This window comes from Populus trichocarpa, chromosome 8 (assembly GCF_000002775.5).
Source record: "Populus trichocarpa isolate Nisqually-1 chromosome 8, P.trichocarpa_v4.1, whole genome shotgun sequence".
Classification (NCBI taxonomy): domain Eukaryota; kingdom Viridiplantae; phylum Streptophyta; class Magnoliopsida; order Malpighiales; family Salicaceae; genus Populus; species Populus trichocarpa.
The window spans coordinates 5,243,623-5,266,916 of NC_037292.2; the positions used below are offsets into that span (position 1 = coordinate 5,243,623).

Sequence of the window (23,294 nt, forward strand, 5' to 3'; positions counted from 1 at the left end):
AAAAAAGAGTCAGAATGTTGCATCGAAATAGCGTCTACTAGCTCCAGTCTTCACTTTCACCTGTCGTTTAATGTGGTCTGATCTTGGAAATAGCGTCTACTAGGGAAGCCTGTAGCACTAGCCAGGGAAGGGGAAATGGGCATTTGAACCCCTGATCTAATTTGGAACGGGTTATAGGTTTAAAAGTGTAGTAATAAATTGTTTTTGAAAATATTTTTTATTTTTTAAAATTATTTATTTTAATGCAGTCGGGAACTGTATCGGACATAAAATGCATGGAGAATGCCCAAATTGACATTTCTACCAAATTCAAATGCTCAACCCAAAACATCGAATTGATGAAAGGAAGTCGATCCTCATTTCTTTTCTTTTTCCCCTATTAGACTGACCTCATAAATTTTGATGATTCTGACATTATTTCAGAGTTTGCATGTCCAAATTCACATGAAAAGAAAGACCCAATAGGCCATACAAACAAAAAACCGAATCACTATCAAATTTATAGCTACTCTTGCGTAGAAACTTGGAGCATTCACTAAAATTGTCGCGTCAGTGACAGCAGCAGTAAACCTCTCACTCATAGTATTCCCTCCTTTAATTATGCGCTGCCACCAGTGCCATGTGCTCAATCAGGTCCAGCACTCGGTTGCTGTAAAAAAGAGCAATATATATTGTCATGTATCATTACCGTAAAACGACCAGCAATGTACACGTAGTATTCGATACCAGCCTTTGTTTGCACACGCCTCAGTAAGAGAAAGATGCTATACCTGTAACCCCACTCGTTGTCATACCAAGAAACAAGCTTCATGAAGGAAGCGCTCAACCCTATCCCAGCTTTGGCATCAAATATGCTTGACCTGGAATGACAACAAGCACATTAGAATGCAAATGATGCAGAAGAATCACTGAACTTCGGTTAATTAAATCAGATCAGCGCCAAATAAGATCATGCAAAAGATCTATTTGTAATTCTTAATTATTCACAAGCAAGTCCAGTTTCTATATAAGATAAAGATACCAAAGGTGCGAGCATTCTCAACTGATGATTAAAACAAAAAAGAAATTTTCAAACCCAAATGAGTTGACCAGACAAACTTGACGCAGCTAGGATCAGAAAATGATCGCCACCAATTGCTAATATTTATAGTTGTTTGAAATGAAGCAGCTCAACACAAACACAGGGAAACGAATAAAGGGTAAAGGGGAAGCTTACCTTGAGTCGCCAACAAAATCATTGGAGACAACATCATCATCAGTATAACCAAGAATGCCCATAAGTGGGCCCTCTGATGCATACCTTGATTTGAAAATCAGAATTTTAACTGAGTTATTCCCATTGAACTATAACCAGTAAACTATAAATAGAAGCCCTCCATCCTGGCCCAACCCCAAACCAAAATTGAGAAAAATATGCAAAGATAAAAAAAATAGCAGATTTACTTAATAGCTGCCTTGACATCTTCATATGATGCACTCTTCTCAAGTCGACAAGTTAAGTCCACAACAGAAACATTAGGAGTTGGGACACGGAAGGCCATTCCAGTAAGTTTTCCATTGAGTTCTGGAAGAACTTTTCCAACAGCCTACAATAACCAAAAAAACATGTTCACATGACTTCTTGCCAACAAGTTACATAGAACAAAGTCCTAAGTTAAGATATTCAATATCATACCTTTGCTGCGCCAGTGGAACTAGGAATGATATTTTGCGCGGCTCCTCGCCCCCCACGCCAATCCTTCATTGATGGACCATCTACAGTCTTTTGAGTTGCTGAACAACAAAAGTCACAAATATGTTATACAACTATAAAAGACAGTATGCTAAACAAAAGCACATGAATGCAAGAATATGCATGGGAGACAGACCTGTGGTTGCATGGACGGTTGTCATTAAACCTTCAAGGATACCAAATTCCTCATGAACAACCTGTGAAACCAGTTTAGAGGAAATTAAGGCATATTAAAGAGATAAAGGAGATTATTACATATCAAAAAACAAAACGAAAAAAAAAAATTGCATGAATTAATTGGATCTTCAAAAGTAGTGTAAAGAAATGCAGGGGCCAAAACAGCCCAGAGGTTCTCCCAGCAACTGTTAATTAGAACAAAAAAAAGTGTAATTGAGCTTGAAATTTCAGGATGAGATAAGACCTTCGCAAGAGGAGCAAGGCAATTGGTAGTGCAGCTTGCATTAGAAACAACGTCCATGTTTGGCTTGTATGTCTTCTCATTTACTCCAACTACAAACATCGGAGCATCAGCTGAGGGAGCTGATATGACCACTTTCTTGGCACCACCCTGCAGAGCAATTCACTAGCTCAACTTGCAGCAGTGCATGGATCTCGATATAAAAGAGAGACAGGCAGAACAAAAACTGGGAAAAACTTGAGGGAAATAGCAGTTAATACCAACCTTCTTGTGAGCTGCAGCCTTCTCAAGTGTGGTGAAGACACCAGATGATTCAACCACAAACTCAGCCCCAAAATCACCCCAAGGGATCTCTGCAGGATCCCTGGATTCGATGAGTTTAAATGTTAGATTGAAGAGCTAATATTGCAGTAAAAACTGTATTAGGATTCATACTGACATTTGATTCAAGATGCTAAAATACAAGTTGCAGTAAGCCAACAGTAAGTATTTCAGGTCCTATACAGATATGAGTGCAAAAATAACATCCCCAGATAGTACCTTTTGCTTGTAATTTTTATTTGTTTCCCATTGATTTCCAAGGTGGAATCATCCAGAACCTTGATGGTTCCATTGAAAACTCCATGAGTAGAATCATATCTGAACATATAAGCCTGGATAATGTGAAGAAAAAAAAGGAGTTAATCATAGACAATTCTTTAGAAAATTAAGGAAGCTTCCAATATAGGATTTTCCCCTACGCCCCAGCCCCCCTATTTCCCCGAATGCAACATCTCCCAAATTATCAAATAGCTATAGCTAGATCAACATATACCAACACGCTTGATTCGTTTTAGTCATCTTCAAATTCTCCAAGCATTCTTGCATACCATGGATACACAAAATCCTGTGCATCTATATGATCAGTTTAATCATAAATTTCTATGCAGTTAAGACTTATAGCCCTCTACATAACCAAATTGCCATGTAAATAAACCCACTGAAATGAAACAATAGTAAGAATTCATAGATGTTGATATAATAAAATCAATATCACCGTGGAACACAAGGAAGGAGATCATTATGTGATGTGAAGTTATCTATATGGTGTTGGTGGCTTTTCAACCATTCTGAAGAGCAAATTTTGGTGTTTGAAAAAGAACTCGTGCATCTAAAAATGTCTGAGGTGTTTGAGACAGTTAGCATAACTTCAGTGAACGGAAATGAAAATGAAGGGCACCATCATGACAGAAAGCTTTTGTATGAGCAGACACTGTAAATTGTGGGCAATATGCTAATTCCTGATTCCATGAATCTATGTGAAGTTCACCAAAAAAACATTGGAGCTTGATCCATGCTGGTTGAAATGCATTCAAGAAATTATGAATCAAACACCATCTTCTAATTTCAACATCGCTTCCAGCATCATATGGCAACTCCATAAGCATTCCACACACTATAAGACTCCCCCTCCCCCAGTTTTTCTTTCCAGGACACTGTGCACTGCTTAACATAATTTGCCAAATTCACACAAATTTACAGTAATAATATCATTGATTTTCATTAACAGTCTCATCTGAAAGATAACACAGTACTTGTGAGTAGATATCAGAAATGTAATTGTATAAGGATATTAGTACAATACTTGTGGAAGGATATTTTTACACCGCATTCCAGACACAGTGGAAAAACAATCAAGAAAATCCCAACTTCCAAGCTTAAGTGGTTTCAAGAAAATTATTTTGCTTCCAAGCAATAACAGCACTGGTCTAATATCAAAGTTCAATGACATCCTAACTCCTCGTACACATGCAGTTGCATATAAAAACAACCCATTTAAGAATTAAGACTGCTTTGCTCTTTATTTTTCCTTCGCTAAAAAGGTGCCAGGATTTCAAGGCTCTTTGAGTACCTCACTAACTCGTTAACACATGCAATGCACTAGTCCAAGAGATACTGAACAATTTCCAGAATAATTCCTAGGGACGGCCATTAAAAGGGTCTGCAGTGGGGTTTGCCCAAGCCTGCTCTTATAACTAACACACATGTAAAACAAAAACAGTAATAAAATGAATCACATTAAGGAGGCTAACGTGTAAACTTTGGTCATTCAACAATATCTTCAAAACATAAATTGCAATAAGAAATCTAATCACGAATCCTTTACCATGTACTCAGCATCAATGAAGGGATCATTCACTGCCACCACATCAATATCATCCCTGAAAGTTGCTACTCGCAATACCAATCTACCAATTCGTCCAAAACCTGTACAATTGTAGACTTGACTCCTGTTAGTATTTGAGTTTTTTAGTTATGTTCCAAAGAATGTCAGTTTATACTTCAAGATATATTGTAATCCATGCATCATCTATCAATAAATAAGTAAGACGGAGCAAATATCAAGTTTAATCATCTTCAGGTACCATTGATTCCAATCTTCGTCTTTCCATCAGCCCGTGATCCTATTCAAAGTAAAAACAAATCAAACCAGCACCACATCAGTAAACACAACTCCCAAATCTGTCTAGAAAACGCTAATACAAAACAGTAGTTTCTTACTTAAAACTGTTGGGGGCATTTCGGTAGCTGTGGCTTTGATGGGTTGGATGCTCCTTCCACTGCATGTACTGAATGGTTCAAATGTTTCAGAATTAGCGTGAAGAAAAGGCATGCCCATGCACATATTTCAATATATAGAGAGATTTTAATATCAAAATCTTCAGAACTCAACTGTAAGGAAGATGACCCTGTTGGTACTGAAGCACCAAAAATGCTCTTCGAAGAGTTAAAACGAATGCTTGAAACCTGAAATTATGAAGGAGATAAATAAAGATCAACATTCAATGGCAAAAGGTAAATACATTTCTATATAGTAATAGGTACTTCACACCACTCATCAGCTTCTACATTGTCAAAAGATTAATCTATATATGAAACATTCCTTGTAGAGAACATAAGGTCAAATAATAATGAGTGTTTTTACTGATCTGATGCCAGCTCTTCACTGCTTTTTTTCTTCTTTTTACAAGTTCTTTTAAGAGATAAACAATACTCTGTTTCATTTTCCTCTGTTTTCTCACCAACCATATAGAAAGTATGAAACTCGAAACCACTATATGCGCACCAAAAGGAAGCCATAACTACACTGATACACAGATCATTTTTTTAAAAAAAAGAAGAAATTATTTCCGCTTGATAATCAAAGGCACGCACTGTTATCTATCTTACTCCACTTTCTTTTCTTCTCTCACCAACCAAAAACTAGAACGAAGGTTAAACAAGGTGTGACTACCGACAGCCTTTCAAAAAGAAGGTGTTGATCAGAGAAAAAAGCACGGATACCTCGAAGCGATCGGACGGTGAAGGAGAGAAGTCGGAACGGGAAGCTTCGATAAGAGGAGCGGCGGGCGTGGATCTGAGAAGGGTAGAGAAAGCCATCTGTACTAAGAGCAACACAAAAACCCTACTGATAAGGCAAAGGTTGGGTTTGCGGCTTTTGAGAGGGAGAGGAAAATGAAAAATCGAAAAAGAAATGGTAGTTGCAGGCAGGTGGTGTTTGATGGTGTTTTAAAAACAAAACGAATGTGTATTTTTTTTTAATAAAACAAGCGGAAACTTTAAGCGGAGTTTCTCACGAGGAATGTGCTTGGCTCGCTTTTTCCTGTACCGATTTTTTTTAATCTTTTCTTTTTAAATAGCATAGTATATTAAAAGTTTTGAAAAAAAATAAAAAATACTTAAAAAATAGGAGAATTTAAAAACAACTATATTTTAAAATATTATTTTTATAGAGAATTACTATTTGAAATAACATTGCATCTCAAAATATATTTAGTGGATATTTCAAAATATTTTTCTTTTACATATTATTTAGCAAAAGTCAATCAAATATTTTATGAAGATTCAATAAACAAAATATAAGATTAAAAATCCAATAATCAAGAAAAAAATGAAATGATGTGATATTGTAGGAGAAATAAATGGAAGAAGAAAAAAAAATATGTTACTACAAACTTTGGTTTTAACACACTCGTTACTTTTAAAAATATCTCGACGAAACAGTTCTAGTTATATACTGGAAGAACACCAGAGAATATTATAATTAATCCTGAATTAACCTCGAATAAAATTTTTAACAAATTATGACTATATTTGATCATCTTTTAAGATGTGGTTAGATTTATCTTGTCAAGATCTTTCAAACAACACTGAATAAATAAAGAACAGAGCTTCGATGTATCCTTGATAACTTTTTTATTATTATTATTGAATATTAAATCTCATTTCTTGATCATTAAATATTTTAAACTATAATATTTTTTTAAATTATAATATTTTTTAATGTTTTTCTAACATGTGTTATTAATTCTAAAATACCGTATTTTTCTCTGAATTTCTCTCTCTCTCCATGCAATAAACCGCGTGTGAGTTATGATAACATGGGAGTAGACATATTGTTTCTGGCGTGAGCTCTCTTTGTATTTTTTTTTTCCCTTATAATATGTGGGTTTTTTAGTGAAATTTATTTATATTACATTTTTATTTTCAAAATATATTTGACTTGATGGCCAAGTTGTATTTTAAAATTAATTTTGTAGAGTCGTCATGGTGCGTTTAGTGAGCAAATTAGATTAAAAAAAATAACTTCTTATTTTATCTTAATGTACATACAATAAACATTGGTAAAGGTACAATTATTATGTCTAATTTCTTTACTCATTCAATATATAAGGCGTTGAATAAATCTATATTTAAAAAAGTAAAAAACCATAAGAAAATATATATATTCTTGTTAATGTTGAAACAATTAATGATTTGAAAATATTTCCTTGAATAATTGCAAAAATATTCAAAATAATATAGGTGTCCGGACCAGTTTGGGATCAAGAGGTTTATTTTCATTGTGATTTCAGGTTTGGATCACGTGATTGTTAATATAATAGCAACTAAAAAATTATATAATTTTTAATTTTTAAATTCATGAAATTAGTTGAAATATCCATAATTTATATGAACATCTTTTTAATAAAAAAAAATACGGTGAATCACGTAGGTGAGTCTGTCATGTAGTTTCGGAGCTGAGAAACCCTGGCCAAGTCCTCGAAGGCCACGTCAGCCAGTCTGGGGCCTTTTTGTATTTTTCTTCTGGGCCCACCGGGGCGGCTTTGCTCCTCCACTCTTGCTGTGTTTTCTTCCCTATAGTTCTATTAGCAATTGCTTCGATTTCTTTAATGTACAATCAATGAATATATTATTTAATTACTTGAAAAACAAAAATTGAGTTATATTAATATCTGATGCCGTGTCGGGCGTCGGTGTATTTGAGGAGTATCTTTATTTCAATCAATACCATGGATAGCATTTCAAAAAGAAAAGAAAAAAACTATTTTACATATTCGGGGGCATACTCGGCAATTAAGAAAAAAAATAATAACCGAGGAGTAAATAACTTATGGTACTATTCTGTTTGTTTTTAAATTTGTAAAATATTTTTTAAAAAATAAAATAAAATATATTTTTTTTCAAATTAATATTTTTTTGTATTTTTATATTATTTTGATGTACTGATATAAAAAATAATTTTTAAAAATAAAAAAATATTATTTTAATACATTTCTGAATAAAAAATATTTTAAAAAATAATTATAACAACACTTCCAATCATACTGTAAATAAAATATAATCTTTTAAAAGTTGGGTCATCGATTGAAACAAATTATCGTCCTTCCTGAAAACGATATACTTTTATTATGTGATTATTTACTAAATTGGTTAAAGCAAATAAATTTTATTAAGAAAAATATTGTCGATGGATTTGGAATACCACAAACCACTCTCTCGTTAAGGGTTAGTTTTCGCGGACAAAAGAGTTAAAAGAATTTGTTGCGAACATACGCATAGTAGAATGGACGAACACTTCAATACCTTACTATGCACAAGCGACCGACCAAGCAGAGGCCGGCCGGTAATAAAATAATTATAAATATTTTCAAGAGGATGATCGAGAATCGCCCGAGGGCTTTGACATGAACAATCCGGGAGAAGCACTGGATATGTAGAACTTCACGAATAACTTGTGCTAAGTTTAGCCCATTTGTGTCGAGATTGTTATTCCATCAGAACTTACAGTTGATTCAAGGTGAATTGCTCACCAAAGTCTACTAAAACATGACAATTGTTCAGAAGAAATGCTGGTAAAATTATAGAAGTTAGGTTCATGATCCAAAATAAATGAATATTCAGAGGCCAAGCCCTTGGCCGAAACAAAAGTTAAAATATTCAAAAGGCCAGACAAATTATGGTCGTTGATTACGAGAATAAAGTGTTCCGAAACCAACGTCCCTAGCAAGGGGATTGATTAAGTTTGATAAGTCTCAGTGAAAAAATTATGATTTGGCGAAGCTCAAGCCATTTATTTTCCTTGCTGCTCCTCTGAATCAATTTTGATGAAGAATGTGGAGGCATCTTTCAAAGAGAGTCTTTGGCTTTGAGCCATCAGAGGGACCAATTCATTTGTTGCAGCCACACGCTTCTTCATTCCTCTTAACAGCTGCCCTCACTTCGGTCGCCTTTGCTTTCTGGATTTTGCCATTAATAATCACCAGCTCATTAGACAAGGCAATATGAGCTTTCTCTAGTCTCTCCACCTTTACCTAGGCACTCGAGAATTAGATAGATAATCAATCCTAGGCTTCTCTACAAGTTTCTATCTACCAAGTCCTTCTTGATGGCAAGTTACCAAAAAATTTTAACATCCATAAGGTTCATGATGGTTTGCATGTATATATCCAATTGTTAACCCCATTATAGCTCCGAAATCCAATATGTTGTGATTTTTCTGAAGTCTCTCGAGAATTTTGAGGTCGGCGAAATCAATGTCTAGCTAGTGCTTCAAAAATGATAGCCAGCGCATGTCTTGCATTTCCCAGCCCACCGACGAAAAATTTAGAGCTCTTAGTTGTGGACTCTATTTGAGAAGAACTTTCGGCTGAAGAGGTGCTACAATGACTTCGAGCATCCGTCGTGAGTTTGCTCGCCACTTCAAAGTTGTTTACCTAAAAAAGAGGCAATTAGGAAAGTTGAACCTAGACAAGAGTGAATAGCCTGAACAAAATTTGTTACCTTATTAATCCTCAATGAAGGGGAATGCGTGCCAACTAGCTATGGGATTTGGAAAAAGTACAGTGAGTTTCCGTGGCAGCAAACTTTTCCTTTTCTGCGGCTCGTTTGGGAATCTCCACAACCTTTCGTTGATTATCGGTGCTTCAGCAATGATTTCTTTTGAAATTATCTCTGGCGCATATTTCTCAGTTACAGGTTTCTTCAAAGAGGAAGCCATTTAACATAAACGAATACCCTTCTGGAATCAGAGGAACGATAAAACTACTAAACAAATTTACCAGTTATGGTGCTGACGAACTTGGATTAGTAGGCCTTAATTAAAAGAGTTTGGTTATCCATGTATTCTTCTCCGCGAATAATTAGGGAATCATGTTGGGCTCTGCTTCCTTATTATTTGCCCGCGGTTGTAATAGTTTCTTATCCTTCTTCAATATAATAGGGGGCCTGAATTGTGGCGCTCTAAGAAACTTGAAAGTAAGAGCATAATAATGAGGGGAAGCTAGTTAATAAATGTAGTTAATAAATGTTAAAACAATTTAAAAATATATAGAAAAATAATTTCAAACAAAAAAATATTAAAATTTAAATATGATTTGAAATGCATCCCCACATATTTCCTTTATACATGCTAAGCACTATTCACTTGACGACAGCAACCAGGCATCCCGAGCTGAATAAACTGGTTTTCCTAAAATTTATTTTGAGGGCACTCAACTCAACATCAACAAGCAAAATATTTTAATTTTCATAATGAAAATATAATCTATATAAAATACTTGGTACTGTTGTGATTTTTTTTTTTTTTTTTTAAGAATGATTATATATAGGAAAGGTTTGGCATGCTTCCCAATGAGGGGTTGTCGTCACTTGACAGGATGTATAGATTCGAACCGCATGAGGTTCTGTCGGGGGTCGTTTGATTCGAAGAGGGGACGGATGAGACTAGAAAAGGATTCACGAAGAGAGTAGCTAAAGCCAACGCTTGAAGTGTCCCTGTCCCCTTTGCCATTTTCATGGGACTTGGGAGAGATTGTATCTGTCTGTCTGCATGTGGGTAGTTGGGAGCAAATCCTTTCAACACGTGGTCCTCGAGAAAAAAACACGAGGGAGATCTATCTACCTTTTCTTTCTACAGAGTTTTGGACTACGACAGCTTTGTTCATTTTCACAACAAAAGGTTTATGCATCTTGAAGCTCCCTGCCTTTCCGTTGGGCCACTGGCTTCATCACTCTGGAATATGACATGTTTCGGGTTTATGGGCCTGTAATAAATGTTATTATCAGATTTCTCGAAAGAAGAAAAATAAATAAAGGAATAGAAAAGAAAATGCTGTTGCCTGTGGATACTAAAACCTTCTGTTTTTTCCTTAATTTTTTCCTTTTTTTCGGAACTAGTGACATCTAGCATGCACATTCATTTATTTTTTCTATTTATATAGGGAATATTTCGTTATTTATCTTAAAACACACTTATATATCCTTTACATTTTGTCCTTTTTAGGTATTTATTTATTTTTTCATAACAGTTAGTCCCTACCTTTAATGATGTATTTATCTTGATAATCATTTTTACTTTAATTATATAATTACCCTCTTTTCCCTTTTAATTTCAAATTATTCCTATCTTGTTTCGGCCAGCCCAACTCAGTTAATCCACTTTTACTGGTCTTCTTTCTAAATATGGGCCATTCCACAAAAGCCCACTAATTGCTAGCTCACAAGCCCTAGTCGTCTGCCATCGTTACACCTCCCTCTGTATAGGCTGTGCCGTACACGCACGTCGGCAATCCTCCTTCAGTTCATTTTTCAACTGCTTGCATGTTTCCAGTTTCCTCCATCCTTTTTTTCCTTCTTTAAAGCATTATTTGCACCCTTCTTTCCTCGGATATCTAGCTTAGTTCGAGTGCTAGCCTTTTCCTGAACTTGTTGAATTCAACCCTCTTATCTGTACGTTGACCATTCCCTACTGTTCCTTCCCTTTGCCATTTTTCTCTCTATAAATCTTTCTATTTTTTTCTAGTAGGAAATCACCTAATGGCCGGCCAAAAAAAGGACTATAACGACCTAAAAAGACTTAGATCTCTCCTCTCTAAACCTTCCCTCACCATCTCTGGGAATAATGTTGAGGCACTCAACGATATCCTGCTTCATGGGAATCCCGTTGCTTACTATGAAAGTCATGAAACTCTTAAAAACACTACAAACTTCTACTTCTATCACAAGCTTTGCTTCGGATTCTTCTTCTCCTGGCTCATCTTCCTCTCGAGCAGCTTTTGCCTTTGCTCGCGACCTAGGCCGATCTACCCGATCAAATTTACCTCCAACTCGATACACTTTCGTCCCATCTTCTAATCAACCTGGACCTCCTCCTCCTAATTTCACTTCTGGCGAACTACTACCAGTCTACCAACCTTCCCTTGTTTGGAATTCTTCCAACCCACTTTAACTCCTCAAAAAGTCCATGATCTCGGCATCCCATCCAACTCTACCCTTCTCTGCCCTGTTCCAGAAAGAGATCGGATTGAAGACATCAACTCCAATCACATAGTGATTTACGAAGATTCACTAGAAGCTGGCGCTTACGAATTCCCTTCCATCCATTAGTTTGCGACTTCCTAGATAAATACTGTATTCTTCCGGTCCAAATACCTCCTAATTCTCGGAGAATTCTTCTCTGGTTGATACTCATTTGCCATAGACCAGGTAAAACTAATGCTCTGCCCATTTTTTATTTTTTCCTGCAGCTAAAATTCCTAAAAGAATTCCCGTCTTTTATCTTTAAATACATCGTGAGAAGGGTAATTACACCCCCACTGTTATATCCCTTATTCCATATCTAAAAGGGATTCCCATCTTTTATTTTAATCATATAATTACCCTATTTTTCCATTCTTCCTATTTTCCTATTTTAAGATATGATTCATATCTTAAATTCTTACTTGCTTCGTACTGTATCCTTAGCTCTTAGGGTCGAGAGCTATCTCGTAGATATTCGACGTTCTCCGAAGAACGAACTGACCTCTTTCAATTACTGGAATCTCTAAAATCTTCTCAAAGCGCACTAGAAGTCGAAAAGGAAAACTTGTCCAAACGCCAGGAAAAACTCATCACGTAAGGGTCAAAGGACGACATGCAGAATCCTTTAAAAGATAGGAGAGCTTGAAATGATCTGGAGGAACTAAGAATGAACCGAGCTTCAGAACTAAAAGCTGCCGAAGAAAAAAAGGACTCGAGGGCGTCACAGAATTCCAATCTTACGCCGAATTTGAAGCTGATTTGATGGAGTGCAGTGAAAGGGGGCTTCACTCTGTATACCGGTGACGTTTGGGAATCTGCTCCTCCAAGCTCATGATCCTTTTACATGAATCTCCTAAAGAATCACCCCCTAAGTCAGCCCCCCAAAACATTATCAACCAGTACGAAGAAGGTCGTTCTGTCCCCAGTCATCTTACTCCAGCTGTTATTGATGCTCTTACTGCATCAGACCAGGAGATGCCAAACTCAATTGATGCTGCTCCAATCTTCGAGCTAGATCATCATGTATATGATAAGGTCCTGATACCAGGGGAAATTTCTGATATAGGTTTTAAAAAAGCCGAACAGGCTTTCTTTTTATGCTTGTAGATTACTTAAAACTTGTATGAGCAGCCTTTATTTGAATATATCAGTCTGTACTTCCATGAACTCTCTTATAACTTTTAAACTTTTTCTAGTCATTGAGCTATATCATAGTTTTCATCACCCGTTTTCAATCATACCCCATGCTTACAGATGGCTTAAAACTTAAAGATTATAACTAACCTCAACTATTTTATTTTAAGTATTTTAGATTTCAATTTATATTATTTTCAATTAAATTATTTAATATTTTATTTATTAAAAAACCAAGTAATATTTTGATTATTTTTTTCTAATATTAATTTGTTTATGTTTTTTTAAATCATTTCTTACATAACTCATTTAGTAAAAAAAAATATTTAATTTCTAATTTAAATAATTTTTCAAACTCATTAAAACAATACTAATATGATAAGATTAAGAGATTATTAGAGAATTGGGATAATGATTGTTTTTTTAAGTATTTTTTATTTAGAAATATATTAAAATAATTTTTTTTAAATTTATTTTTGATATTAACATATTAAAAAGATTTCAAAATATATAAAAAAATTGATTTAAATAAAAAAAATAAAAAAAAAAACTCTTTTTAAAACGCAAACCTTCTCTAAACAGAATATAAATCCCTCCTAGTCTACCGGACCTTGCACGTAACTGTTTATTTGTTATAATTATGACAAAGGTTTCATTTTACATGACCTACCACGTAACGGTCATTAGTTTGTTTGTTTTTTTGCGATTAGGGCATTCTCATGTCAGTTTTCACAAACGAAATAGTAAGTTAGAAATTAAAATCTAACCAAACACAGCAGTTGGGTAACATATCAATTCTCAGAGCGTAAATTGCAATACTCGTAGACAATCTGTGTGAAGCAACGCCATTGATCAACCACGTCTGAGACTGCCATCTCACACGGAGACAGAGAGGAAACGTACAGGGTGGCATTTGCCTCCTCTGCAAGCAATTGAAACACACAACCAGTGACTATCCACCCGAAGAAAACCACACCCCCTCCTCCCCCAACACAGATACAGACACTCAAAAGGAGAGGGCGGCAGAGATAGCATATGCTTAGGGATGCATAAATTCCCGTCAACAATGATCCACCTTAGTCTTTGCACAACCTCTTTCGATCTTATTATATATATCCTTCCCTCTTCCCTTTTCTTTTAATTTTCTGTACCAAAACAAAAACTAAGTGTGAAGAAAACTAACATCTCCGGGTGGATTACTTTTCCGTTCTCTTTGTTTTCCTGAACACAACAGAAAGGGAACTTCGCAACTCTAAGCCAGCTTATAAGTATATAATTGTCCCTCTCTCTCTCTCAATTATAACAATGTGAGTGATGGATATAATAAGGGCGTGTTTCATTATCTGGGTTCTTGTCTTTCTCATTTTGTAATCTGGAATCTCTTTTGCCCTTTTCTGTGTGTGTGTGTCTTTTCTTAGTGGGTTTGATTAAATGAATGTAAGGGCAATAGGAGTTCATATTCTCTGGAATTTTAAGAGTTGTTGCATCGATTTCAAAAACACACAATTTGTTACGTGGTGCTTCCAAATGCACCTTAATTCATTTTATCATTTGGAATGCAGCATTGTTTTGGTTGTTAGGCTATGTCTGATTTCAAAGTTAAGGATTCATTGTTTCTTCTCCTCGTGTGCCATTAGATCTTAAATGTTGTATTTGAAACTTTTTTTTGGGGGGAACATTCGCAGTTGCTAGTTCTTAAATAATTGACATGTCTAGTAAAGCAGCATTTTTTTTTTTTGCCAATTTAATTTGGGAATTGCCCAAGTAGACTATTTTTTCTTCAAATCCCCTGGCTTGTCCTCATTTTTTGTCTATTTAGAATCTGGAATGAGTAGTCATTATTTCCTAGATACATATGAGAGCGTGTGTGCTTTGACTGCTTGATGTCACGCGTATCATAATGCTGGAGGAAAAAACATATTTAATTTTGGCTATTTCTCCCTTTAGCATATCCTGTTTAAACATCTCACTGTACAGGAAATATCATCTAATTTTCTTCGTTCAAATAGATTTGAAATGTCAGATAAAATTTTGGTTATATTCAAAAGGACAGGTTGATAAATTGAATGCTTGGCCCATATTTAATATGCCATTGTTATTGGATTCTACAAGCCGTATAGCCTATCAAGTTCTCCGATCAATTTTTGTTTGCCCATTTCTGTGATGAAGTGTTTCATATGTTTGTGGCATTTCTAGATACTTGAATTTAAGTTGAAACATGCTTCTTAGTTCTTGTTCTGTCAGATAGAGCTATGTTGTCAGGTTATGCCATGATTTATTCCCTGCAAGCCTGAGAATCAAGTGTGCCTGATATGATCTAATGGAAAAATTACAAATTTTTTCTTGTTATTTACATGTGTTCCTCTCTCTTTGGAAGGTCCAGGTCCAGGTCCAGCTACAGCATAGCAGCTATTGCCTTGTCCATAGAGAGAACTTTTCAAGGTAGTCAACAGAGTTTTGCACCTTGAAAATTCTCTTAGTTGATAGATCCCACGGTACAAAGGTTCCAGGATGGCTGCCAGCTTCTATTATTGGAATGATTGCGTTGATGTCCAGGACATGGAAGCAATGTGGCGGGAACCTGAAGTTAGCACGGAATGGTTAGATGCTGGAGAGACTAAAGGAAATAAAGTTCACCTTTCACGGGATCCTGATGGAGAGCCTTATTTGACGCAGACTGAGATGAAGGTAAAACATCCCTTCATCTACTTCAAAGACAACTGAAAATGCATTGTATTATATTCAACAAATTTACAAGTATAAAATTATGCAATCCGCTTGCTAATGAAGTAATCTATTCAAGCAGCACCATAATGATAATTTCCTTTCATCTTCCTAAATCTTGAGTCTGAAACATTAGTTGCCAATTCATTTCAGATGCTAATTTCACCCGTGGTCTCTTTGTCTTCGATTACTCAAAAAATTGAAGCATACAAGTTTGAATTTGATGGATTCTTAGATACAAGCCACATGATTTCGATCTTGTTATCTAATTGTACTTTGCATCATTTTGCATTCCTTCAGGCTGTTGCTGATATTATTGTCCGTAGACATTTTGATTCACAAGTACACCCGGTATGCTCTTGTCAATTACTTCTTGTAACTCCTTTTATTTCTCAGAAAGAGGCTAAATGTGGGTAATGACTACCAATGTACTGACAGAAAGAGGTTATATATCTGCTAATTGGCTAAAGTCTTCACGAACACCATTAAGTTCGGACCTAGTTTGTTGTTTTAAGACACAGAGAAGCTAGCTATCCTAAAGTGCTTTATGCAGTTGGACTGGCCTCGAAATTCAACTTCCTGTAAATAGTAACTGAAAAGAAGTGATTTGACCTTCACCCTACTCTTTTTATGCCATGCTTGCATAACTTTCATAGCTTGTAGCATTGTAAAGAAAGTAAATAGCATATGCACAAGGCTACAGGCACTTTCATGACTTGGTCATGTATCAACCTAGGTGTTAAGAATGGTTGGTTCGATTGAAAAATTCATCATAGATATCTATTTTCTGTTTTATTCCTCACATCTTTACAATAAGTTGTCAATGGACCAAATGTTAAGTGGATCATATTTTCTGTTTCAATCACTGCAAATTCAGCCAACTTTTTGTCTCTTCTCTTTGCTTTCTGGGAAACAGATAAGCATGAAATACAACTTAAGTTGTCTGCGTACTGCTTCCTGAATTGTCCATGAACAAACTTTTGGTTTCGGGAAGAATTGTATGACTTCATAACGGCATTTTGGCAACATCAATGAGTAATTTAGCTTTAAGAAGCTAACTGCATGTCTCCATTTTGCCTCCATTCCCTGTGTCTGCAGGACATGATATGTGCTATAGCTGAACTTGCAAGTGACAGACAGCCCCTCTCTACGAGGTGGTATGATAAAAAAACAAAGGAAACAGCCCTGGGGATCATGCAAATTTTACCAAAAACAGCAGAGTGGCTGGTCAGGTATCAATTATATGTTCTGGTCCTTTTTTGAGCTCCTTATTAATGGGCCCTTTTTATGTTAAGCTTATTCTGGCTCTCAGAAGTTGTAACTGGAACTTTCTGGCAGAGACTTAGGTTATCGGGCGTATGAAGTAGAAGGGAATCCAGAAATGCTTTGTCGACCTTTTGTTAGCGTTTATTTTGGTGCTGCTTATCTTAAATGGCTATCGAACTTTGAGAAAAAGTAAGTTATCAATCAGAGATACGATTGGTTCAATAAACCATTTGTGCTGTTTTATGGCTCTATAATATTTATTTATCTTGAAGCAAACAATTTGTTGTCAAGTGATTGACAAAGCTTCTATTTTGAGTTTCATTGATTTAGGAAATATCAATTTTTGAGGTATTTTGCAGAGTAAGAAGTGAAGAGTTCATAGTTAGGGCGTATGACGGCGGCCCTAAAAAAGCAACCCACAAATCGACTTTGCCATATTGGAAAAGATACCTTTGTGTCAAAGAAAGTCTCCCATCCAGGTGAAATTTTTTTCTTGTGTATTACTTTGATGATAGCTTGTGAATTATACAAACCCCTGCATTTCTCTCTTTTTTGTCCTCCCTCCCTTCCTTTATTATCTTTTTCTGCTCCCCACTTGACTTTGGATTCCAAGTAGTTCCAAAATTGTTATCTGAACAATTTCAAAGGTGAGTCGGAAATTCCAATGCACTCATCTGCTTGAGAACTCTTTGTTTCTACTGAACATGCAACAAAGTCCTCGCTTGGAAATCTGTGCCCCCCCCCCCCTCTCCCCTACCCCCAATTTCCAATCTGAATTTCTGTTTGTTTGGTCAATTCTATTTATCTGAATTGCGAAGATCTAGTGTATTCGCTCCCCTCAAGGGAATATGAACTTATCCTGTCAATGGATAGCAAGGAAGTATTGATAGGGAGGGTTTTACACCAGAAAAGAAATGGAATAAAAGAGCTCCAGGAAATTCCTCAACTCTTCTAAAGTATAGAGATCCAAGAGATTTTAGGCTTCTTGATAAGACATAAACATATCTATAAAATGAGTCCATAACTTTAATTTCAATTATATCATTATATATGATTTGGGCCTTTCTCCTTTATATACACACGTGGGAAACTATGTGACTGTATTGTATGGTTCAGCAAATATTGCAATATCTAAAGAAGTTTAGTTTGAGAGATTACCAAAAGGGCGGGCTACTCTGTTTTACGTTTTTTTTTTTAGCTCATATTTCTCTTTTACTCAATACATCGGTGGCAAGATAAATTTTACAATCACATAGGCAAGATACATACTTGCCCTTGCTTTTGATGTTTCGCCTTGGAACAAGTTGCGTGATTTGTATTAACATAACAGGTTTTGCACTCAAAACGGTTGTTCCATGGCCTGTGCCTTGCAGTTCTATGTAACACTTGCACACAATTGCATATGGCCATTTTGTCCCTTTTAAATTTGACTTCTATCACCATGGTAGACTACTTAATGTCCCCTACCACCTACAGTCAGGGATAACTATACCTGCATTTTATGATTGTAACTTGTAGGCCATCGCAATTTATAGCCATTCCTCGTAGATCCTAGTTAGCTGCTTCAGAGGCATGCATGTACATTATGTTTTAAATTGGGTACAACTGTATTGTCATTCTGCAGAAGGTTTGTCAGTCCTTCAGTAAACAGTGCTTGTTCTTCAACTGCTCCAGCTGCACCTTCTTCACAAGACACAGGTTGTACTTTTTCCACTTTAGATTACTTGCAATGGTATTAATGCTCTTCACAAGGCTTGGATTAGGTTCAAATAAATTTTCAGTTCTCATATAATCGAAGGACTACAAAACTACTGTAAATGTGCCAGAATCTTGTTTGAATAACAGGTAAAGGCCAAATGCAGCTCAAATAAAACTTTTTTATGTTATTGTATCAGGGGTCTTAAAAATCCTAACAATCAGCTTTTCCTCCATGAGCATTAGTGCCCTTTTTATCCTTGTATATTAATCTTTAGGCTGCTCAAGAAACTGCCTATTCAGAACCTTCAGGAGTGATTTTGCATCAGTGAAAATATATTTTGTATATTTTTTGCTTATAGAGTGTATAAATAAAATACCTGGGAAAAGAAAATACGTTTTGTGTAATTACTTGTGTATAAATGATAGTTTTTTTTTCCAGTCTTCACATGCATGAGGTGACACTTTTCTCTTTTCAACTTGATTAACTTGACAAGCTCGGAACAATTTTGTGTTATTTTTGAGAGCATATAATTAAGTACTCAATAACAAGAATCCCTTTCTCTAGTGGAGTATGTAAACTTGACAAGCTCGGAACAATTACTATTAGAGTTGTCTTGGTCAGCATTGTCTTAGTCAACATGGTGGTGTAAATAAACATAAGATGCTTTCTTTGTTAATGTCATATAGAAAGATCACATCTCGAGAAGAGATAATGCCAATTTGCGGTAAAATTTATTCTCTTAATTAAATTGATAGTGTCAATTGACTACCCTGAATGGGGCCACTCTCTCCTCCTTTTCAAGTTACTTTTTAGAAGAAAAAAAATTTGGTTTCAGTTGGATGTTAATTCCCTGTTGCTACTTTGAGGAAACAGGTTTTGTTTATATATACTGGGACTCTAAAGCTTCCCTGGAAGACATGCAAGAGATGTGGAGTCATTCTGAAGTCGCAGAGGAGTGGACAAATTCTGGAGAAAAAAGAGGAAAGGTGCGCTTTTCACATGATCAGAACAAGAGACCTTATCTATCCCGGGTAGAAATGAAGGTAGAAATAAATAAACATAAAAATTCCTCTATATTATTGCCATAAAGATGATAATTTTCCTTTAAGTAACATCTTGCGTGGAAGGCTAATCTCTTTAGCATACTGGTCTATAGCATACCAGTAGCCTAAAACCAAAAAAAAAGTTGATAATAGCCCGAGTGCATGGATTTTTCATTTCACATATCATTTGTATGGTCATGATGTTAAAGGTCTCCGACCATATCATTGACGAAAGCTTCTCTCAGATCTCAACTTAAAAAAAACAATGCTTTTAAGACTGTTGAATACGCCATTAATTATTGTGCACATCACTAATACCGACTTCAAGCAGGCTGTTGCAGACATAATTCTTTCAAAGCACTTCAGCACAAGGGGTGTTAAGCCTGTGAGTATATGTCCTAGCTAGTAAAAGTTCCTTTTTCAGTAACAAGATGATAGTATATTGCCAATTCGTATTTCCTTTGCTTTTTCTGTGTTTCTTCTCTTCTTCTCTTTTATTTCCATTTCTTACAGCTATTTACTAGTGGCTATTCAAACCTGCCACCTGCTAGCGCGGATGATCCCGCGTTCATTTGCTAAGTATTGTGATATGAGTTTGTGTTAGGAATTGGGTCCACCCAATAGCTTGAGCTTTTTGGATGGAGGCTCTAGCAAAACCCAAATGATGGCGCATGTACTCCATCCATCCTGCTGAGGCATTTCTGTCATGTGGATTGGATGCATCCAAATTATCAAAATAGTAAAGAATATCTAGTTCAGATAGATGACCTATTGGAGAACTGGCATCTTATGAGTATGTTGAGTCCCATGTCATGTTCTATTTTATAGCATATAAGATCCATTAAAATTGCTTCAACTAGTATTCATATTAACAGAAACTATTCAGTTCAGTATTGCGCTACAAGGGTCTTTAAAGAAGAGAAATGGGTGAGACCACTTTTTCTGATCAATAAGTTGGTGGGAGTGGATAGGTAATCTTAAAACAAACATCTGTTTTTTTCTCTTGCTCACAATTTCTTGGAAACAATGGATAATATGATAAGCATGTGCACAGTATGTGATTTTTGCTCATGTTTGATTTAAAAGCACCGGTGCTGGGGTCATTGGTTTACTCGAGATTTTATTCCTTGGGAATATTACAATGTAGAGGCTAGTATTAAATAAAACTGATCTGCTAAGGCAGCGAATCTTGCTTTTCTAACCAGATTTCAAAGTTCACCTGACATTTGAGTAGTCAACGAGGTAGTTAGATTTTACTGTCACCTCTATTATGGTTTGTTTCAGTTCTTGGACTTTCTATCCTTCTAAATTTCATTTTTCTTGGAGCTGTACCCTGCTCAATATTTTTGTTCTGTGTTCTTTTTTCTTGATGCTTATTTTCTGCACAGTCAGTCCTTTGTGCTCTTGCTGAGATGGTTAGCATGCGTTTTGTTAACGGGGTTGGACCGCGAACTGGATTAATGGGGATCGACTACTCTACAGCTTTCTGGCTTTACATGTACGCAAATACCAAAGTAAATTTTTGAAATTCCAGGTTGTATAGGGTAACATGTGCCTTTTTTTATAAAAAAAAACTACTCGTGCATCTGAAGTTTTGGTAAAATAAAAAATTAAATAAGTTTGGCCATGCTAGCTTGCTACATTGCATTTTGATTGAAAGCTGGGGCTATTATAGGTGGCCTGCTCTCACTTTTCCTAAGCAATTTGACATTAATTAAAGTGGAATCTTTTTATTCATCAATACCTATTTGAGTGCAAAACTCTACAAGACTCCTACCACCAGAAATGTACATGTATATATGAGATGGATCTTTCATTTGTACCTGGTTTTCTGTCGTTTCTTAAGACCATTGCTAAAATGTGCTTATTTTTCTCCTTGTACTCAGGGAGTTGGGTTATAGGGCTTACAGAGTAGATTCTGTTGACGATATGACCAAGCCATTTGTGTCTGTGTACTTCGGTGCAGCTTATTTGGCTTGGTTATCCGAATATGAAGGGAGGTGAGTTCGGTCACCTCAAAATCTGAATTGTAGTTGGCCTCGTGTTTAGTAATCCTTTGTGATGTGTCTCGTTCACAGGGAAAGAACTCCACAGTTTGTCGTTCCAGCTTATCTTTCTGGGCCAAAGAACGTGAACCGTCAAGAGTCTGGTCCCCTTTGGCTCAAATTCGAGCAAGCTTTGAGCAATTACGAAGACATAAAGAGGTAATCCCCACTCATTTGCGTATCCTTAAATGGAAAAATTAACTATTTTTCCATATTGCTGATGAGTTCATCTTTTCCTTTATATATAGGGATCCTGGAAATTGCACCATCTTGTAAGCAGTAAGCTGACCAACGAAATGAAACCATCGTTCAAGTTGTATTGACTCGTTATACAAGAGCAATGAAATGAGTGTAAACTTCTTTTGTGTGGAATTAAGTTAGCAAATACGAGGGCAGATCCAAGCATTAGGGAGAAGAAAGACTAGCTGTAGCTTCTTCTGTCCTTTATTGGCCTCCTATACAGTGGATTGAGTAATCAAACAATCATATAAGATGCCGTGTGAAAATGTGATCTGCATTTGCTGTTTTGGCTTATTCTTAGAATGCTTTACAGGAGCTGTCAGTGGCGCTTCAACTGGTTTTATAGTTAGAGCCTGCGGTGTATTGGAAGACGATAGGAATCGTATTCAGAATGTATAGATACGCCGTGACTGACAAGTCAGCACAATTTGTAAAGACTTGGCTTCGTTTGGAATGATCACACTAACTTAAAATAAAGATTTTTACTTATTCTACTTTTTTTTTCCACAAACAGAGACAAAAGTTCCAACTAAAAAAGATGCTAGAAATTATTGATAAAATATTTTGTTTGGGATGAAACTGAGAATTGGATGACATATTAGGAGCTAATTTGAGGTTTGTCTTTTCTCTCTCCTTTTTTAAGGCTAAATGATCCAAAATGATTCCGAACTTAACCCCTAATCTTTAAGGTTTTTTGTTTGTGTGACATCAAATTATTTTTTTCAGTAAAAAATAAGCCTTTTTTCCAAGTTCAAGTCCCTTCGTCAATTTTGCTTAAATAACATGTTTTTAACTTTTTATAAGCTTGTCAAGTAAAGGGTGCATGATCTAAATTTAGGTTGTTTTAAAGTTTAAGGATGTTTTTGAATAATTTTGTTTTGTTTTTTTATTAGGATACTGGCATGCAAGATAGAAATAAAGGATTAAATAAAATAAAAAATAAAACATATAAGAATTTATATATTCATCTAATTCAACTATATTTATAGATAAATATAAAAAATTTTACTAACTAATACGAGAATTACAATCTTTTTACTAATTTTTCTAAAATATTTCACTTACTTTTAAATGTCTCATAAATTTTTTTTAGTAACTCGGGGTATTCGGGTCAGCTTACGCGCACCACAACTAATTCCCGGATCCATTGAATACCCTGCAAATCTAATAAACAGGTAAAACATTGCAGGGTGACAGGTTTACACACTGAGGCTCGAACCCAGGCGACAGAGACAAGAAAACCTTGCCTCTGTCGCTTGGATACAAATCTCGATGCTAAATACCTCATAATTGATGTTGCAAGTGGCATCAAATTATTACTATAATCATTGACTAACTCATAATTGATGTTGCAAATTGATGTTGCAAGTGG

General features: G+C 35.7%; 2 protein-coding genes across 8 annotated transcripts; one reads left to right on the plus strand and one right to left on the minus strand.

Moving 5' to 3' along the window:
* Positions 1-335: 335 nt before the first annotated feature.
* Positions 336-5,716, minus strand: LOC7460675 (glyceraldehyde-3-phosphate dehydrogenase GAPCP2, chloroplastic). The gene is made up of 14 exons (XM_002312199.4): positions 5,475-5,716; positions 4,864-4,937; positions 4,692-4,759; positions 4,556-4,594; positions 4,297-4,397; positions 2,691-2,803; positions 2,415-2,514; positions 2,154-2,300; positions 1,869-1,929; positions 1,676-1,773; positions 1,444-1,586; positions 1,217-1,300; positions 771-860; positions 336-649 (listed from the first exon to the last, which is right to left on the minus strand). The coding sequence occupies exons 1-14, from the start codon at positions 5,568-5,570 to the stop codon at positions 595-597; spliced, it is 1,269 nt and encodes a 422-aa protein (XP_002312235.1). The 5' UTR covers positions 5,571-5,716; the 3' UTR covers positions 336-594.
* A 7,944-nt stretch (positions 5,717-13,660) lies between these two features.
* On the plus strand, positions 13,661-22,416 carry LOC7462153 (uncharacterized). 7 transcript variants are annotated; one of them, XM_024606095.2, is made up of 13 exons: positions 13,687-14,212; positions 15,283-15,593; positions 15,930-15,980; positions 16,728-16,861; positions 16,968-17,084; positions 17,255-17,374; positions 18,520-18,593; positions 19,468-19,580; positions 19,969-20,022; positions 21,026-21,135; positions 21,524-21,637; positions 21,716-21,841; positions 21,931-22,416. In XM_024606095.2, exons 2-13 carry the CDS (start codon positions 15,417-15,419, stop codon positions 21,956-21,958), a joined length of 1,218 nt encoding a protein of 405 aa, XP_024461863.1. In that variant the 5' UTR covers positions 13,687-14,212; positions 15,283-15,416; the 3' UTR covers positions 21,959-22,416. The 7 variants fall into 7 exon arrangements, 6 of the variants coding, with proteins under 6 accessions (XP_024461863.1, XP_052310766.1, XP_024461858.1 ...); XM_024606090.2 differs by having other exon boundaries at positions 13,689-14,212; positions 19,468-19,637; XM_024606091.2 differs by having other exon boundaries at positions 13,689-14,212; positions 15,289-15,593; positions 19,468-19,637.
* The last annotated feature ends 878 nt before the right edge of the window (positions 22,417-23,294 follow it).

Coding starts and splice junctions, on each gene's coding strand:
- LOC7460675 (XM_002312199.4), bottom strand. CDS start 5,570: ATGGCTTTCTCTACCCTTCTCAGATCCACGCCCGCCGCTCCTCTTATC. Junction 4,398..4,555: donor GACGAAGATTGGAATCAATG/GTACCTGAAGAT, acceptor ACAATTGTACAG/GTTTTGGACGAATTGGTAGA. Junction 2,515..2,690: donor ATAAAAATTACAAGCAAAAG/GTACTATCTGGG, acceptor CATCGAATCCAG/GGATCCTGCAGAGATCCCTT.
- LOC7462153 (XM_024606090.2), top strand. CDS start 15,417: ATGGCTGCCAGCTTCTATTATTGGAATGATTGCGTTGATGTCCAGGAC. Junction 16,862..16,967: donor ACAGCAGAGTGGCTGGTCAG/GTATCAATTATA, acceptor ACTTTCTGGCAG/AGACTTAGGTTATCGGGCGT. Junction 19,638..19,968: donor TATCCCGGGTAGAAATGAAG/GTAGAAATAAAT, acceptor GACTTCAAGCAG/GCTGTTGCAGACATAATTCT.